This window comes from Bubalus kerabau, chromosome 10 (assembly GCF_029407905.1).
Source record: "Bubalus kerabau isolate K-KA32 ecotype Philippines breed swamp buffalo chromosome 10, PCC_UOA_SB_1v2, whole genome shotgun sequence".
In the NCBI taxonomy this organism is placed as follows: Eukaryota; Metazoa; Chordata; class Mammalia; order Artiodactyla; family Bovidae; genus Bubalus; species Bubalus kerabau.
In genome coordinates, this window is record NC_073633.1 from 38,828,102 (window position 1) to 38,848,355 (window position 20,254).

Sequence of the window (20,254 nt, forward strand, 5' to 3'; positions counted from 1 at the left end):
GTTGATTTTAAAACTCTTTAATTTCTTCTTTGTTAACTAGCCACATTCTTAGTGGATCCATTAGGGGTTATTGGTAACAAGTTACTTTGCATATATTCTTTTGTAGTTACTCTTGTTGAGTCACTCTTAATATTCACTTTGCAGTTATTTATGCTCAGTATCTTTTCTGCTTATTATTTAATATATAATCTGTCTTTAGCGTAGAAATGAGGACAGGGCCAATGATCTTCTTTCAGATTTATCTGATTAATACATTCTCATTTATAAGTCAAGCTCTGGGAGTTGGTGATGGACAGGGAAGCCTGGCACGCTGCAGTCCATGGGGTTGTAAAGAGTTGGACACGACTGAGTGATTGAACTGGACTGAATTTATAAATGTCCTTCATGGTTACTGTGGAGGTCTGATGAAATTCACACTTCTAGAACGCCTTAACCCCAGAAAGAAGCACATTCAACTAAGAAGTAGCAAAGCTGTATTAACAGTTTTAACAACTTGTTTATTTATGATTATACTTTTAATGGCTTCTGGTAGTTGCTTTTAGGGTACTCTTCTTAAAATTATTCATTTTGTGCTAAATCTTCACGTAGGAAAAAATAAAGTTCTAAGAGTAAGTATAGGTCATGTATTCTGGGAGAGCTGTAACCACTTCAGTCCAGTAGAACACCTGTTACTTTACTGGATTAGTAATTAATAGATATGGGACTTCCCTGGTGGCTCAGCAATAAAGAATCCTCCTGCCAATGCAGGAGACACAAATTCAGTCCTTAGGTCAGGAAGAACCGTTTGGAGAAGGAAATGACAACCCACTCCCATAGTCTTGCCTGGGAAACCTCATGGAGAGAGGAGCCTGGTGGGCTACAGCCCATGGGGTTGTAGAAGAGTTGGACACAACTTAGCTACTAAACAACAGTAACAATTAATAGATATAACTCTCTATTGACCAATAATTTATCTGGTTAACTTATTTTTCCTGAAGCATAAATAATTCACCTGGCACCTTTGGATTGGTTGATTGTCATCCCTTGGCAAAAATGTAGTTGCCATTTTCTACAGTTTCTACAGTTCCAAACACAAATGTGGTAAACATTGAACTCTGCTTCCTATATGCCTATTACTGTTAATATAATATTATGGTGATCTTACAATACAGAATTAATATAGTGAAAACTGCAATGAACTAAAGTCAGAACATATTGTTCTGATGTAGTTGACAGGTGGAAGTAGAAGATGGGAAGAATTCACTAATTTTTAAGAATCCTTTCAGCCCTTAAAGTTATTTTTATTTTTCAAGAATGGAGATTTAGTATTGATGGTGGGTAAAAGCCACCATCAATAGCCTTTTGAGACATTCTTTTAACTACTTTCTCTTTTATACCTTTTTAAACTCATTGATCTTTTTTAAAAATTTGAGATAGATGGGTTTTATCCCTATTATTTAATAAAACTTTTATTTATATTGTCCTTAATGTTATGAGTGCATTTATTTTTTAAATGCTACTTAAAGTCAGAAGCAAAACAGTTTTTTAATATCTTGCATGACAAGAAATTTTTAGACTTCAGATATGGAGGCTTTGATAATTATGTAAATGCTGAGTGATGCAGAATGTTCTAGGAAGCGTATTTTTTAAATTACTTCCAAAAATCATGAGTCATTTGTTGTGTCAATAGATTACCTGCATTTTTCTTTCCTGACACCTATTCCTAAATTCAGAATAGCTACACTCTAGTAGCCTTTCCCTGTTTTTCATTTGCTGAATCCTGTCCAGCTCTGCCACCCCATGGGCTGCAGCACACCAAGCTTCTCTGTCCTTCACTATCTCCCAGAGTTTGCTTGTCCTAAATAATAGTTATTTTTGTGGTATGCTAAATATATACTATGCACAGTATGATTTATTTTATATCCTAATGTTACTTTGTAGGTAAAAATTAATGACATAAATTGACATCTACTTCAGAATTAGTTGGCGTTTTGTTTTTGTACCAAGTTGGTATGGTGTGTAACCTCAATATTTATATAACTTTCAGGTGGAACACATTTTTGCATAAGTACTTGTATGAGTCAAAGAGCTAGTTCATTATCCTTACTGTTTCCTCAGTGTATTTAAAAGCTCATTTTAAAAACTTCTTTTTCTGTGTGTTTTGGGACCCTGTAAAAAATAGATGCTGTTTGTAAACAAGTGGTATAGATGAGTATAGATCATGTTGAAATTTTTCTAGCAGATAGTAGTTGGAAAAGAACTTAGGGAAGTTTTGAAAAAGAGTTAACAGCATTTTCATCTATTAAAAATTAATTTAGTGACAGTTTTCGTGTAATAAGACTATAGCACCACACTCAGGTTTTTATGTCCTTCCCTTTTTTGACAATTGCAATTGAGCAGTTTTCCAAAATATATATGTCTTTTCCACTGTTTATGAATTAATGTGTTATTTTATGAATTAATATAAATTAACTTATGAAGTAATAAATTAAGTAAATATGTTGCAGTAATCCATAATACCAGTTTTAACTTCTTGAATTCCAGAACTTAATTATGAATTTTATTATTATTATTATTGAAAAATGGTTTTTGTGACAGTTTGTAAAATACAAGTGCTAACACACTTTGCCTGTAAGCAAGCAGGACATTATTTTGTTTTATTTGTCATTTATTGCAGAATTAACAAAACTGACTATCAGATATGATTTTTTCAGTGATATGCTGGTAAAAGTTTAACAATAAGCTTTTGGTGGGGGAGTTGGTAGAGAGAGGCAGTTTATAGCTTAACATCAATATGAGATATAATAGAATCAATATAACATCACATCACTGCATATGGAGTTGGGAAGAAGTGATTAGTAAGTAGTATACCAGTATTTTTTCTTTTATTACCCTGTGTTCTTGGTGTCATATCCAAGAAAATGTTGCCAAATCCAATGTCATGGAGTTTTTGTCCTATGTTTTCTTCTAAGAGTTCTGTTGTTTTAGGTCTTCTTTAGGTCCTTGATCCATTATGAGTTAATTTTTACATGTGGTGTTAGATAAGGATGAAACTTCATTCTTCTGCATGTGGATATCCAGTTTCCAAGGACCATTTGTTGAAAAGACTTTTACTTTCTTCCATTGAACAGTCTCGTCATTGTTGTCAGATATTTTGATGTAGTTTCCTTTTTGTTGGTTATTTTTGTCTTGAAAAGGTGTTCAGTTCAGTTCAGTCACTCAGTTGTGTCCAGCTCTTTGTGACCCATGAACTGCAGCACTCCAGGCCTCCCTGTCTATCACCAACTGCCAGAGCTTGCTTAAACTCAGGTCCATCAAGTCGGTGATGCCATCCAACCATCTCATCTTCTGTCGTCTCCTTCTCTTCCTGCCTTCGGTATTTCCCAGCATCAAGGTCTTTCCCAATGAGTCAGTTCTTCACATCAGGTGGCCAAAGTATTGGAACATCAGCTTCAGCATCAGTCCTCTCATTGAACATTCAGGACTGCCTTTAGGATTAACTAGTTTAATCTCCTTGCAGTCCAAGGGACTCTCAAGAGTCTTCTCCGACACCACAGTTCAAAAGCATCAGTTCTTCGGTGCTCAGCTTTCTTTATAGTCAGACTCTCACATCCATACATGACTACTGGGAAAAACCATAGCTTTGACTGCATGGACCTTTGTCAGCAAAGTAATGTCTCTGGTTTTTAATATGCTGTATAGGTTGGTCATAGCTTTTCTTCCAAGGAGCAGGTGTCTTTTAATTTCATGGCTGCAGTCACCATCTGCAGTGATTTTGGAACCCCCCAAAATAAAGTCTGTCACTGTTTCTGTTGTTTCCCCATCTATTTGCCATGAAGTGATGGGACTGGATGCCACGATCTTAGTTTTTTGAATGTTGAGTTTTTAGCCAAGTTTTCACTCTCCTCATTCACTTTCATCTTCACTTTCTGCCATAAGGGTGCTGTCATCTGTGTATCTGAGGTTATTGATATTTCTCCCAGAACTCTTGATTCCAGCTTGTGCTTCATCCAGCCCAGCGTTTCACATTATGTACTTGGCATATAAGTTAAATAAGCAGGGTGACTATATACAGCCTTGGCGTACTCCTTTCCCAATTTGGAGCCAGTCTGTTGTTCCATATCCATTTCTAACTTGTTGCTTCTTGATCTGCCTACACATTTCTCAGGAGGGCAGGTAAGGTGGTCTGGTATTCCTATCTCTTGAAAAATTTTCCATAGTTTGTTGTGATCTACACAGTCAGAGGCTTTGGCGTAATCAATAAAGCAGATGTAGATATTTTTCTGAATTCTCTTGCTTTTTCTATGACTCAATGGATATTGGCAGTTTGCTCTCCTAAATTTTGTTAAGTGCTATTTCTGCTTTTTCAGTTGAGATCATGTGGATTTTTTCCTTGCATTCTGTTCATGTAGGATATTACTTTGATCAGTTTTTATGTGTTTATCACTGTCCTTGCATTTCGAGAATAAATCCAGTTTGGTCATAGTATGTATCGTCCCTCTAATGTACTGCTGAGTTTGGTTTGCAAATGTTGAGGATTTTTGCATCCTTCATATTCATAAAGGATGTTGTTACATAGTTAGTTGTCTTGTAGTGTCTTTGTTATCAGGATAATGCTGTCCTCATAGAATGAATTAGGAAGATTTTACTCTAGTCTTTTGATAGAAACCAAAACCAACTTTTGGTTTCATTGATTTTTCTCTATTATTTTTCTGGTCTCTACTTTGTCCTCTGATCTTCATTATTGCCTTTATTCTTTTTGCTAGGTTTGGGTTTAGTTTGTTCCTTAAATTTTAAAGTTATATTGTTGATTTAAGATTTTTCTTTTTTTTTTAATGCAAGTGTTTATACTTATACATTTTTCCCTTAGTACTGCTTTCTTTGTTTCCTATAAGTTTTGGTATGTTGTATCATTGTTTTCATCCTCTTTAAGTGTCTTATAACTTCCCTTATGGTTTCTTCTTTGATAAGTTGGTTGTTTAATTCCCAGAATATTTTGAATTTTCCAATTTTACTTTTGTTATTGATTTTTAACTTTATCTTAATTTGGTCAGAAATGCTTTGTATGATATCCATATTCTTTAATATAGTGAGATTAATTTGTGGCCTAACATATGGTGTATCCTGAAAAATGTCCCTTGTGCATTTCAGAAAAACATGTGTTCTGTTACTGAATAGAGTGTTTCGTATGTCTGTTTGGTCTAGTTGATTACTGTGTTAAATTCTCTATTTCTTGAAGGATAAGGTCCTTTCTACTCACCTTGGCTTTTGTAATTTGTATGCAGGCTGTGCCGGGAACATGTGCACAGCTGTCTGCCCTATGGCTGGAAGTGGGTATGAGGGTTGGTGTTGCTACTAAACTAATAGCTGAAATTGACCAAAATTAACTGCAGTTTACTGTCCATGTCTTTTCCTGAAAATTACAAGCTTTCAGCAGACTCCAAGTTCCAACATAGTTACATCCGATAGATATTGCCAGCCAGTTTTGTCTAGGTAGGGAGACAGATACCTGGGGCTTCTTAAGAACTCTGCCATCTTTCCAGAATCTTCTTTAATCCCATATTGATTTCTGAATCAAGTGACTTTGTGAGTAGATTAAGTAACAAGACCTCACATTAATGGAGGGATGCTTTTATTAAAATATAACAGCCCTTTTCTCAACTTTGTATTTAAGAGTTATGTTAAATTCATTTGATACATGTATAGTAATTTTTGGCATTTAACTTTTGGCAGGTGGTTTTGGAATGTATGCTTAAAAAAGACCTTATTTACAATAAGGTCACTCCAACATTTCACCACTGGAAGATTGATGACAAGAAATTTGGCCTTACCTTTCAAAGTCCTGCTGATGCTAGGGCTTTTGATAGAGGCATTCGGAGAGCCATAGAGGATATTTCTCAAGGTAGGTTGTTTTGACTGTTTCCTTAATTTATTAGTTACATATAGTAGAAGTGACTTCAAGGGCTCAAAAAGAGAGGAGCAGTCAGAACTTTCAAAATCCTGCGTGTGTGTTACTCATATCCTTGTTTTGGTAATTATAAGCAGAAAATGTATAATAATTAAATATATGTTGACTCTAGTTATTCTATGATAAAACCTTTCTTAAGTCTTTGCCTGATTTCATTAATAAGTACTGGCAGAGACAGCAACCTATCCCTTTGTGTATCTTACCAGTCTGTTAGATCATAAACTCTAAAGCTTGCAAGTTTAAAAGGGAGGAAGAATATTTACATGTAAGACTGGGTTTTGCTTAATTAAACAAAAGGAAATCACTTCAAAAGTCATTTCTTTCCCCTAAAGAAGTCATAACTAAGATTTAATTTGTTTTTTTAATTAAGAAAGAAAATATCTCTGTTAGTAGAAATAACCTTCTTATACAAAGCAACTGAATGAAAACGTGTTGACAGCATGTGACTTGTACATTTTGAAGATGGGACTTTAGTAAAAAAAAATTAGAAAACGTGAACTAATTATGAGACAAGCCAGAAGCAAGAACATCAAAAAACTTAGCACAAATATGTATTGTTAGTGAGTGAAGCTGTAGTTAAATAATGTTTTAGCTACTTTAGAAGACTAGAATTTGGTAAACAATTTTTGATTTTTTATTCAGAAAAAAATTCCATGAAACGATGGCAGTCATTTTATTCTTAGTACAAGAAACCATAAATTCTCCCTATATCAGTGTTCTTATTGTTGGCTGAACATGTGAATCAACCTGGGAGGCTTTTGAAAAATAGAATAACTGGTCCTCACTCCAGACCACTTGAATCAAACTACTTGGGGAATAGAGCTGAGGCATTCCTTTTTTCTTTAACGTTTCTGTGCATTTCAAATGTGATGAGAAATTATCAACATATATCATGAATTTAGGCAGGAGGTGGGGGAGGTGAATATGAATCTTTAGATTATCCTGTAGTGCTTATGGTTCTTAAACTATTGCAAGAAACTTAAAAATAAAAAAATATATGATGCCAAATGCCTCATCCAGCAGAAATTCTGACATTACTGGTTTGAGATAGTACTCTGGCATCAGTATTTTTTTTTTTAAGTTTCCCAGTTAATTCTGATATTTAGCTAGTGTGGAAGAAGCAGTACTTTAAAAAGAAAATTGTTATCCCTGGCTGCTGGAATTTTGTGTTTTGAATTAATTTTATGTCCACACTCATACCCCCATTAAGAGCATACTTCTGTCCCTAGGATCAGATAGAATGGTTTATCTTTTTTAAAAAGTAATTAATAAGGAGAAGCTCATAAACACCTCGCCAAATAGAGTAGACGACAATACTCAGCCTGTCTCATTGTTTTTGAACTTTGAAAAAAAATATACTTGGTAGCATTATTACCAGCCACTATTACAGATTTTAAAAATCACACTAAATATTTCTTACTTAGCCTTCTATGATAGTAAGAATAAACTATGCAGCCCTTTCCATAGGTCAACTTTCTCTTCAAGGGTAGCAAATAAACTCAGGATACTTTGCTCAAATAAATTCTTCTTATTAATTTGTTGAAACTAAAGGCACTCTTGAATGCGATGAAAAGTTCTGTAGAATCATTGGTGCTCAAAAGTCAATAACAACAAATGACTATTGATTGTCAATAGTGGATTCAAGCTCATTTGTTTTCTTTATTACTAAAGTGACTAAAATCCTAGCTGAGGTACTGAATACTGTTTCTTAGGTCAGAGTGTTTAGAAAAATTGAATAAATCATGTGGGTATCTCCTGAAGAACAGAGAACATAATGCATATACTCTTCTTAGCAGTTTGAGTATTTCAGAGAAATCAAGGGGAGGACTTAGTAGAGATAGTGCACTTTTACAGAATACATCTCTTTAATAAGTAACTGGAAATTTACCTGTAGAAGACGAAAACAATCACTTTATTCTCTGTTTTTCTTAACAAAGGGGCAAGTATGAGTGGCTAACATCTGACTAGTTGCCGGCAGTCCAGAATGATCTCTGATCAATCTTCTATAGTATCTTAGTGATACTATCAATTAGTCAGCAACTCTAAAATCTAGGACAAAAATTCTATGCTTAATCAACTTTTACTTGTTTTCTTAGGATGCCCATCATTTAAAAATGAAGCTGAAGGAACAGAAGACAATTTACAAGTAAGTAGTTTGACTTCAAAGGAATTTCAAAACCTGAAGGATGTGGTGGAAATCACTAGCCTTAATAAATAAACAATTCATATAAATTCTTAAGAAATTTTTAGATGCCATATTTGTCAGGAAATTTGTGTGTATGTATGTGTGTGTATATGTATACATATATACATTTTATATTTAGAGAGAGGTTGATTTTGTTCAGTTTTTTTTTTTATGAAAAAAACTTGAAAGATTTTATTTATAATAGCATCAAAAAGTATAAAGTTCCTAGGAATAAGTCTAATAAAAAACGTGAAAGAAAAAAACTTGTTAGAAAAGCCTAATTATAAAGACTGAATTTTTCATAATTAGAAGATTCAATATTGTTTAAATTGCAATTTCCCCCAAAATTGATTTGTATGCAAACCCATTCAAAATCACAAATGTTTTTGTATAGAAATTTATGATATGATTCTAAATTTTTTTTTTTGTAAATTAATTAATTTATTTTAATTGGAGGCCAATTACCTGACAGTATTGTAGTGGTTTTTGCCATACATTCACATGAATCAGCCATGGGTGTACATGTGTCCCCCATCCTGAACCCCCCTCCCACCTCCCTCTTCATCCCATCACTCAGGGTTGTCCCAATGCACTGGAAAAGTGCCCTGTCTCATCAGTTGCCTTGCATCAAACCTGGACTGGCAATCTGTTTCACATATGGTAATATACATGTTTCAATGCTATTCTCTCAAATCATCCCACCCTCACCTTCTCCCACAGAGTCCAAAAGTCTATTCTTTACATCTGTGTCTCTTTTGCTGTGATTTTGTTCAGTTTTATAAGGAATTGGCTCATCGGACTGTGGGAGCTGGCAAGTCCAAAATCCACAGGGCAAGCAGATAGGCAGGCATCTTGGAAATTCTGGCAAGAGTTGATGTTTTGGTCTTGAGTCTGAAGGCAGTCTCAAGGCAGACTTCCTTCCTCTTTGTGGGACCTCAGTCTATAAGTCTTTTCATAATGGGTCCCTCCCACTTTATGGAGGATTATCTCCTTTACTGAGTCTACTAGATTTAGATGTTCATCACATATGAAAATTACCTTCACAATATTTAGACTGATGTTTGCCCAAACCACTTGACACCATGGCTTAGGCAAGTTTACAAATAAAACTAACCATCACAGATATCCCATTCCATACATAAGGTACTTGTATTAAAAATTCATAGAAAAATAAGTGCAAAATGTTGATAAGCTTGAACACCCTTAATCTCAGGAAGTAGTACAAATTAACATTCTTTAGTTACCAAATTGTCAAAGATTTTAAAAGTTAATTTTACCCCTCACTGGATCTTTCCATGAGGTTGACAGATTGACCCTCTGCTAGAGAAAATATAGCTTAGTAGATTTGTTTTTAGAAAGCAGTTTGGTAATACATATTTAAAAGCCATAAAAATAGAAACATTCATGCCTGTTGATCAAGTGAATGAATTTGAAAGGATAGAGATACACACAAAAATTTTATAAACAGATTTTTGAGCGTGTGAAATATTGATAATAAAAAATTATCTAAATAGAATGGAAATGGTTGAATTAATTAAGGTATCTTTGTCATAAAACCTGTAAAAAAATTTATTATTTGTAATTTACTTGCAATATATTGCATAGTAAAAAACATAATTATGTGGTGTTATGATCCATCATTACTCAACTAAAATGATAATTTTGTTGGTTGCTTTTGGATTGTGGGATTCTGAGCTGTATGGTTTTCTTTTTAGTACTTTTAATATCCTAAAGTACTAGTACTTTTAGAATAATAGAGAAAAAAAACAAATTTATATGTATACCTTATATAAATAATTTTTCATATTATTATAAAAATAGAAATCACCTAAAGATGTGGCAGACTGTTTTATGTACATTTACAATCAGAAAATAAAAATGGTTTTCATTTTGAAAATGTGAGAAGTATAGCAGAGTTCAAAAAATAAAACATAAATATGCTGTCTTCCATGATAACCATCATACATATTTTTAAACGTAGCCTTTGAGTGTTTTTCTGTACAAGTCAATGGGTACGCATGTGTTACCATATCATTGTACTATAGATTTTTTCCGAAACTTCACTTAAATAGAGAATATTTTTATGTGCCCTTAGTGTTTCAAGTTTACGATTTTCAATCTTTTTGTGTCTGTAATTTGCTTTCAGTGGATGTATCCTAACATATTTATTATGCATTTAAGAGTTCTTATTTGTGTTTTAATATATGAATCTATTTATTTTATTGACTGCTAGTTATTATTTTATAGTGAATTTCAGTTAATTAGGTGTAAGTAATAAAATACAAAATAAATATTTTTTTAGTTAATTGTTTTCCAAAGTTCTATTTTGTTCTGGTATCAACGAAAATAATGCTGGACTGGATGAATCACAACCTGTATGTAGGACAAGTTAGATCCAGACATGAAACAACAGACTGGTTCAAAATGGGGAAAGGAGTACATCATTCCAAATGCCAGGCTGGATGAATCACAAGCTGGAATCTAGATTGCCAGTAGAAATATCTGCAACCTCAGATGTGCAGATGATACCAATTAATGGCAGAAAGTGAAGAGGAACTAAAGAGCCTCTTGATGGAGGTGAAAGAGGAGAATGAAAAAGCTGGCTTAAAACTCAGCATTCAAAAAAGTAAGATCATGACATCCAGTCCTATCACTTCATGGCAAATAGATGGGGAAAAACGTGAAAAACAGAGTCAGATTTCTTTTTCTTACAATCCAAAATCAATGTGAACAGTGACTGCAGCCATGAAATTAAAAGATAGTTGCTCCTTGGAAGAAAAGCTATGACCAACTTAGCATATTAAAAAGCAGAGACATCAGTTTGCTGACAAAGGTCTGTATAGTCAAAGCTGTGGTTTTTCCAGTAGTCATGTATGGACGTTAGAGTTGAAACATAAAGAAGGGTGAGTGCTGAAAAATTGGTGCTTTGGAATTGTGGTGCTAGAGAAGATTCTTGAGAGTCCCTTGGACGGAACAGATCAAATCAGTCAATCCTAAAGGAAATCAGTCTGAATATTCATTGGAAAGACTGAAACTGAAGCTCCAATACTTTGGCCACCTGATGCAAAGAACTGACTCATTGGAGAAGACCCTGATGCTGGGAAAAATTGAGGACAAGGGGAGAAGGGGATGACAGAGGATGATATGGTTGGATGGCATCACTGACTCAATGGACATGAGTTTACGCAGACTTGGAGACAGTGATGGTTAGAGAAGCCTGGTGTGCTGCAGTTCATGAGGTCACAAAGAGTCGGACACAACTTAGCAACTGAACAACAACCACAGCAATCAAAGAAAATACGGGGCTGGAAATGGAAAAGCGTTTTCGGAATTGTTCCCTATGAAGAGAGTGAATTTCTTTAAAATTCATCTATTAAAAGAGTTTTTTTACATTCTGCTTTGGTTTTGCTTCATTTCTACATATAACATTGTATAGAGGAATAACTTCTGCAGGATTTGTTTGCAAACTTTGTACATACCACAGTCAAGGGTTTTGTAAAAACCATTGTCTTCTTTTCATAATCTTATTTCCTTCTAGTGCCATATATGTCAAGTCTTTGGTATGGAGTAGTAAAATGGGCAAGATATGAATGAGGAATAATAAATTTATCACAAGAGGCAAAAAAAAAAAAGTAAAAATTTAGAAATAGAAAGGGATCCAGGGGATCTTCCTGACCCAGGGATCGAACCCAGGTCTCCAACCCAGGTCTCCCACATTTGTAGGCAGACACTTTACCCTCTGAGCCACCAGAGAAGCCCAGAAATAGAAAGGAGGAGCCCAGTGAAGAGAATTACTGTATAACCAAAGCTAGAAGAGTAGTTATTCTGTTGCTGGCTTCTTGGAATCTGTGCTTCATAGTAGAGTCTCTCTATTACCCCCAGTCCAGCAGGTTACACAAGCACCCCTGAAACAGTTATTTATATTTTATCTTCATTAGACACTTAAGCACTTGCTTGGTTTTTATTTTCATAATAAAGTAGAAAATGTGCATTGTCACTAGAGACTCTAAAATAGGCTTCCACTTAAATGTAATTTTACAAAGAGCAATTTTTATGTCAAATTTTAATTCTTGGTTTTTATTTACTGTGATGTTTTTAAAATAGATTCTTAAATTATGTTCCTTTTGATGGGATCTGAATCTTGTCCCTTTGAGAAGGTGCTGTACTTAGTGGGTTGTTACTGAACAAAAAGCATATGGTAGGAATGACAAGAGTATGACTTCCAGAGGTAGGCCATAGGAGATATTGCAGCTTCTTTCTGGCTCTCTCGGTTCACCATACTGAAGGATGCCAACTGTCGTGTCATGGGGACACTCAGGCAACTCTGGAGATGTTCTTGTGGTGAGGACCTGAAACTTTGTGACAATAAACATGTTCATGAGCCATCTTGAATGCAGGTCATTCACCCCCAAAGGAGACTTCTGATGACTGCAGTCATAGCTAATGTCTTAACTGTAACTTCTGTAGGGAATGTGAGTCAGAACCACCTTGTTAAACTGTTCCTGAATTCATAACCTAGAGAAACTAAAATAATAAATGTCATTTTAAGCCTTTAGGTTTGGGGATAATTTGTTCCTGATACAGATTTTGCTACCTGTAATGGGATGTTGCCATAACAAGCACTTTAAAATGTGGCATATAATTTGAACTTGGGGACAGTAGTTAGAAGCTTAATGTTAAGCCTTTGAAGAGACTGCCAATGACGACTGAAGTGAAAATGAAGAAAACCATATTGGAAACTAAGAAAGGAAATCACTGTTATATAGTAGCAGAAAGTGGAGCAATACGGTCACCTATAGTGATACGTGAAATAGATAATGTTCTGCTTATTGTTAAAACAGAAGTTGGCAGAAATGGGCTCAGGAAGGACTCCTAAGCAAACAAGTAAAAAAAGAAGCAGGACTTGCTGGTTTTGAAAATTCTCATCCTCTCAATATGTTGAACTATGCTAAAATTAGGACTTGGCTTCCAGGCAGAGGTAAGTCTAAGACACTCAGATAAGTTTGTCTTAAGATGAAGCCAATGTTTTGACTACAACATCCTTTGTTAACATCTTTTCTATATAATCAGAAAGATGTAAAGTGAGCCTCAGAGAACCTTTTAATTAAAGTAAGAGGGCTTACAACAGATTAAAGGTGTTCTTAGCAGAAATTTGAAGTAGAAAAGAGTTTAAGTCAGATTTATGACTACACTTTTTATCTAACAGAGTGGACCTCGGTAAGATTGACAAGAGACTTACAAAGTTTTCAAAAGAGTTAATTAGCAAAAATATCACCAACCTAAGGCATGACCCCTTAGATCCCCAAAATTCTACTGGCAGAAAGCAGGTTTAAAAATGTCGTACATGTAAAATTTGACTATCTTTCATAAAATGGAAAGATAACTCAGACGTAGAACCAAAATCTCAAAGGGCAGAGCCAACAGCTTTGGAGAATTATTCCCATATTCGAGGAACTTCTAACATATTCCCACCTTGATTATAGAATTACTTTGGATCAGCGACTCTCCCATTTTCTCTTACTTTGAACCAGAAGGTTTTATAGCAGTTATCCTCTACCTGCCCTGCCATTGTATTTTGGTTGTATGTGGAGCAGATCATTTCTCTCTTTAGTTCACAGGTCCTCAGAATCAGAGAGAGGAAATGTACTTATTCCTGTTAGTGAACAGCTAAGTTGCTCCCAAATTTCTCACTTAAAGAAGCTATCAGATAGTAAATGTTCTTTGTGGTAATTTATTATGCAGCCATAGCTAGCCAATATCTAAGCAGAAAAGGAAGATGATTAGAATGAAAGCTAATATTTATAGTCATGTTCATTTTATCTTACTCCCATTCTGAATTTCTTTAGATATACATCTCCCTTAGGCTAAATCCCATCTTTCAAAAGAAGATTGTATTACATCTTGGTTTGATAGTGCGCTTATAACTAAAAGTATGTTTGGGTAGAAAAAAAATCAGTTCTTATTAGTTTAAAAAAATTCTGAGCCTGATGATGTATATGTGATATATTAACTTGAATTTGAAGGATACTGAGAGGCTAGCAAAATGTGAAATTTTTGAAAAGAATCAACTTCCAGAATTAAACTGACAAAAGTCTTAAGTTTACCGTAGTGCCAGTTCTCAAGTACCTTATTCTTATTTTGCAGTGTATTGGAAGTTATAAAGTGTTCTAATTAAGTTAGCCACCTTATTAGGAATAAAGTTTCATAATTCACCAATGGACTTGACATACATAACATTTTGAATTTTAGTGCAGGTTAACTGTAGTTTATCAGAGTGGTTATGTTGCTGCTGCTGCTGCTGCTAAGGCACTCCAGTCGTGTCCGACTCTGTGTGACCCCACAGACGGCAGCCCACCAGGCTCTGCCCTCCCTGGGATTCTCCAGGCAAGAACACTGGAGTGGGTTGCCATTTCCTTCTGCAATGCATGAAAAGTGAAAAGTGAAAGTGAAGTCGCTCAGTTGTGTCTGACTCTATGTGACCCCATAGACAGCAGCCTACCAGGCTCCTCTGTCCATGGGATTTTCCAGGCAAGAGTACTGGACTGGGGTGCCATTGCCTTCTCCGGTGGTTATGTTAGGTTTACTTTATTAGTAATTATTTGCAAAGGTAACTAAAATGGCGTTAAAAGAATAACCCACTATCTTTTTAACCCCAAGAAAATAACTGTTATAGTTACATCATAAATATTTTTAAGACTTGAAATATCAGTGGAATCTTCTCCATTTTGAATATTTATTAATTTGCTCTATAAAGATTTGAATAGCTGTTTTGTTCTAATAACTACACTAAACATTTGATTATTTACAGTAGACAACTTTGAGCTTTCAGCAGTTATCTTCATCAGTATCAAAAATCACTGGAAAGGTATTTACCTTTCTCTTTCATATATGTCTTTGAAGGATGTCATAACATCATTATTTGGATTTAAAATCATATCTTGCCCATCTTTTATCCCTAATGTTTAGTACAGTGTTGACCATATACGTGGCTGGTACTTAGGAAAAGTTTATTGAAGAAAAATCTTCAAAACTAAGGTGTTTTTAGAAAAACAAAAAACCCCAAGTAGTAGTAAGGTATGAGTGTTCTTTCTTTTCATTTGGTTTCTTTCACTATTTTAATAAGCCAATTAAGGTGGGATTTTTTTTGTTTGTTTTAATGCTAGCTTACATTTGCTTTAAGATTATTTTAAATTGTTTTTCCAACCAGAGTTATTAGTTGTAACAGCTCTTACTGTTCAGACATGCTAGGTTTGTAACAATCCATAAAACTTGCCTCATGACTGGTTGTGATTATAAGAACAAGATCTCAGATTCCATGCTTTGGGACAGAGGAAGGACACCTAATTGATCTGAAGTGAGACAATATCATATTCTCTCTTAACCACTGAGAAATACTTGACTAACATCCTTTTTTAGAATTAAGTAGTGTCATTTTTCAGCCAGATGATTAAAAGGATTGTAATGTACCTTTATTTTTTAAAGTCATTTGCTTTAGTTAAGGAGCATATGAATTGTTCATACATTCATTTTCAAAGGTGGTAGGTAACACTTTAACATGGGTCATTAAGTACTATCTTATAGTTCAGTTCCTGTAACCTTTATGTTTTAGAATGAGTTTTATTTAATTACTAACAAGGGGGAAAAACTGTATATAATCTTTTTGCATAATGTTTGTCATTGAATTTTTTTCTTGACTCTTAAACTTCATGTAGAATCTTTGGATAGTTAGAAAACTATAAAGAAGAAATCAGGAATCATTTATCCCTACCCCAGAGGTAATTGCTGTTTTAAAGATTTTGGGTACTTCTGCCTCAGTTTTTCTGTTGTATTCAAATACCAAGTAGGGAAAACCACTAGACCATTCAGGTATGACATAAATCAAATCTGTTACAATTATACAGTGGAAGTGACAAATAGATTCAAGGGATTAGATCTGATAGAGTGCCTGAAGAACTATGGATGGAGTATAGGAGGCAGTGATCAAGACCATCCCCAAGAACAAAATGCAAAAAGGCAAAATAGTTGTCTGAGGAGGCCTTAGAAATAGCTGAAAAAAGAAGAGAAGCTGAAGGCAAAGGAGAGAAGGAAAGATATACCCGTTTGAATGCAGTTCCAAAGAACAGCAAGGAGATATAAGAAAGCCTTCCTTAGCGATCAATGCAAGGAAATAGAGGAAAACAATAGAATGGGAAAGACTAGAGGTCTCTTCAAGAAAATTAGAGATACCAAGGGAACATTTTACGTAAAGGTAGGCACAATAAAGGATAGAAATGGTATGGACCTGACCAAAGCAGAAGATATTAAGAAGAGATGCAAGAATACACAGAAGAACTGTACAAAAAAGATCTTCATGACCCAGATAACCACGATAGTGTGATCACTCACCTAGAGCCAGACATCCTGGAATGCAAAGTCAGGTGGGCCTTAAGAAACATCACTATGAACAAAGCTAGTGGAGGTGATGGAATTCCAGTTGAGCTATTTCAAATCCTGAAAGATGATGCTGTGAAAGTGCTGCACTCAATATGCCAGCAAGTTTGGAAAAACTCAGCAGTGACCACAGGACTGGAAAAGGCCAGTTTTCATTCCAATCCCAAAGAAAGGGAATGCCAAAGAATGTTCAAACTACTGCACAATTGCACTCATCTCACACGCTAGCAAAGTAATGCTCAAAATTCTCCCAGCAAGGCTTCAACAGTATGTGACTGTGAACTTCCAGATGTTCAAGCTGGACTTAGAAAAGGCAGAGGAACCAGAGATCAAAGTGCCAACATCCATTGGATCATAGAAAAAGCAAGAGAATTCTAGAAAAACATCTGCTTCATTGACTACACCAAAGCCTTTGTGTGGACACCAAACTGGAAAAATTCTGAAAGAGATGAGAATACCAGACCACCTTACCTGCCTTCTGAGAAATCTGTATGCAGGGTAAGAAGCAACAGTTAAAACTGGACATGAAACAATGAACTGGTTCCAAATTGGGAAAGGAGTATATCAAGGCTGTATATTGTCGTCCTACTTATTTAACTTATATGCAGAGTGAAGTGAAGTGAAAGTCACTCACTTGTGTCTGAATCTTTGTGACCCCATGGACTATACAGTCCATGGAATTCTCCAGGCCAGAATACTGGGGTGGTAGCCTCCAGGGGATCTTCCCTATCCAGGGATTGAATCCAGGTCTCCTGCATTGCAGGCAGATTCTTTATCAGCTGAGCCACAGAGTACATCATGTGAAATGTTGGGCTGGATGAATCACAAGCTGGAATCAATATTTCCGGAAGAAATATCAATACCCTTAGTTATGCAGATGAGACCACCCTTATGGCAGAATGTGAAGAAGAACTAAAGAGCCTCTTAGTGAAGGTGCAAGAGGAGAGTGAAAATGCTGGCTTAAAACTCAACATTGAGAAAACTAAGATCATGGCATCCAGTCCCATCACTGCCTGGCAAATAGATGGGGAAACAATGGAAACAGTGACAGACTATTTTCTTGGCCTCCAAAATCACCCTGGATGGTGACTGCAGCCATGAAATTAAAAGACACTTGCTCCTCGGAAGAAAAGCTATGAGAAACCTAGACAGCATATTAAAAAGCAGAAACATTACCAACAAAGGCCTGTCTAGTGAAAGCTGTTTTTTCCAGTTCAAGTATGGACGTGAGAGTTGGACCATAAAGAAAACTGAGTGCCAAAGAATTGATGCTTTTGAACTGTGGTGTTGGAGAAGAGTCCCTTGGACTGCAAGGAGATCAAACCAGTCAATCCTAAAGGAAATCAGTCCTGAATGTTCATTGGAAGGACTGATGCTGTAGCTGAAGCTACCTGATGTGAAGAACTGACTCATTGGAAAATATCCTTTAGCTGGGAAACTTTGAAGACAGGAGGAGAAGGGGACAACAGAGAATGAGATGGTAGGATGGCATCATTAACTTGATGGACATGAGTTTGAGCAAGCTCTAGGAGGTGGTTATGGACAGGGAAGCCTGGTATTCTGCAGTCCATGGGGTCGCAAAGAGTCAGACACGACTGAGTGACTGAACTGAACTAACTGAAAATCACCATTAGAATCAATCTCTTCTCCATTTTGATTGTGTCCTTGATCGGATTTTTGTTTGTATTGGTAACAGTAGAGATTGTGGTTATTGAAATTTAGTAAAAAGTCATAGAATTTGAACCCACACAGTCTGATTTCAGAGACCTTGAATTTAGCCATTATTTTATGTAACTATGACTGATCTGATCTGATACTACAGTTTATTTAACCATTCATGTTTCTTTGAACATTTACTTAGTTTCCATGGTCATATACATTAATTTTTGTTGATATTTCTGAATGTGACCTTAGGATAAAATCCTAGAAATATATTCACCAGTTAAAGGATTGTCTAAAAATTTTTAGTTTGTAGGAACTATGCAACTACAGCCTGCCTATTAACTAAGAAACAGATTTACAGACAATAAACAATCCCTGAACACCTAATACCACTTTTAAGCCAAACCTAACTTTTTGCGTACACCTATGGCTGATTCATGTTGATGTTTGACAGGAAACAACAAAGTTCTGTAAAGTAATTACCTTCAATTAAAAAATAGACAAATTTTTTTAAAAAATAAAAAGAAAACATAGGTTAGTATTTCAGTTGATTAATCTAGGTTGAAGAACTTGTTTTTCTTGTTTTTGCTGGACATTGTATCTTGGTATTTTTCTCATATTCCTTCCATATTATTTCATCACTGATTATTGTGTTCAGATTGCCTAAACAAAATACTATATATGCTATTAATGTTTTAAGACAAAGCTCATAGACTTGTAAAATTAAAAATTCAAGGTTAGTTTATTCCTAAGATAATGAAAAATAATTAAAAGAAACCTAGGGAACAGGAGACATTTGTGGTCAAATCTAAAATGCGTTGCTGCCACATCAAAGTATAAATAGTAATTTTGTTGGGCTTGTAGAATTACTAGTAATATATTCCCCCTTTCTCTGCTTTCTAAGTTTGCATGTGCTCAGTGCTCAATTGCTAAGTTGGGTCCTAGTCTTTGTGACCCCATGGACTATAACCAACCAGGCTTCTCTGTCCAGGAGATGTCACCAGTCAAGAATACTGGAGTGGGTTGTCATGCCCTTCTCCAGGTAATCTCTGGATCCAGTGATTGAACCCATGTCTCTTATGTCCCCTGCATTGGCAGATGGCCAACTAGCACCACCTGGGAAGCCCAAAATATAAGATTTCTTATCAAAGAACATTTCTATTTTTTTCCATCATGCTAAAATAAACTAGTAGTATAATTATTTAAAACTTCTCTTATTAGATATGACCCAGTCACACACTCAGACCTGTGATTTGTGATATATAAGAATTAAAGTTTGGAGCAGTTGATAGACTGTAATACTCATCTAACCACCTTTCTTCACACTAGATTATTTATTGGGAACAATACATTTTAAAAAGTTTGCAGAACAATGCTATTTTCTCTGCCTCAGAATTAATTTAGGGAGACAGGACAAAAGGAGGAAAAAAGCAAAATCTGTATTTATTTTCTCTACAACTGTCTTCTAGACTTATGTTCTAATTGAGATGGAAAATAGATGGGGAAACAGTAGAAACAGTGTCAGGCTTTATTTTTGGGGGGCTCCAAAATCACTGCAGATGGTGACTGCAGCCATGAAATTAAAAGACGCTTACTCCTCGGAAGGAAAGTTATGACCAACCTAAATAGCATATTCAAAAGCAGAGACATTACTTTGCCAACAAAGGTTCGTCTAGTCAAGGCTATGGTTTTTCCTGCGGTCATGTATGGATGTGAGAGTTGGACTGTGAAGAAGGCTGAGCGCCGAAGAATTGATGCTTTTGAACTGTGGTGTTGGAGAAGACTCTTGAGAGTCCCTTGGACTGCAAAGAGATCCAACTGGTCCATTCTGAAGGAGATCAGTCCTGGGTGTTCTTTAGAAGGAATGATGCTAAAGCTGAAACTCCAGTACTTTGGCTACCTCATGCAAAGAATTGACTCATTGGAAAAGACTGATGCTGGGAGGGATTGGGGGCAGGAGGAGAAGGGGACGACAGAGGATGAGATGGCTGGATGGCATCACTGACTCGATGGACGTGAGTCTGGGTGAA

General features: G+C 35.5%; 1 protein-coding gene across 2 annotated transcripts in view; it reads left to right on the forward strand.

Moving 5' to 3' along the window:
• Positions 1-20,254, forward strand: part of SPRED1 (sprouty related EVH1 domain containing 1) — a 122,726-nt gene that overhangs the window by 82,955 nt on the left and 19,517 nt on the right. For both annotated transcript variants that reach the window (XM_055537323.1, XM_055537324.1), the window contains exons 3-4: positions 5,713-5,881; positions 8,044-8,093. In XM_055537323.1, the coding sequence (XP_055393298.1) occupies positions 5,713-5,881; positions 8,044-8,093 (219 nt within the window). The remainder of the gene's footprint in view (positions 1-5,712; positions 5,882-8,043; positions 8,094-20,254) is intronic.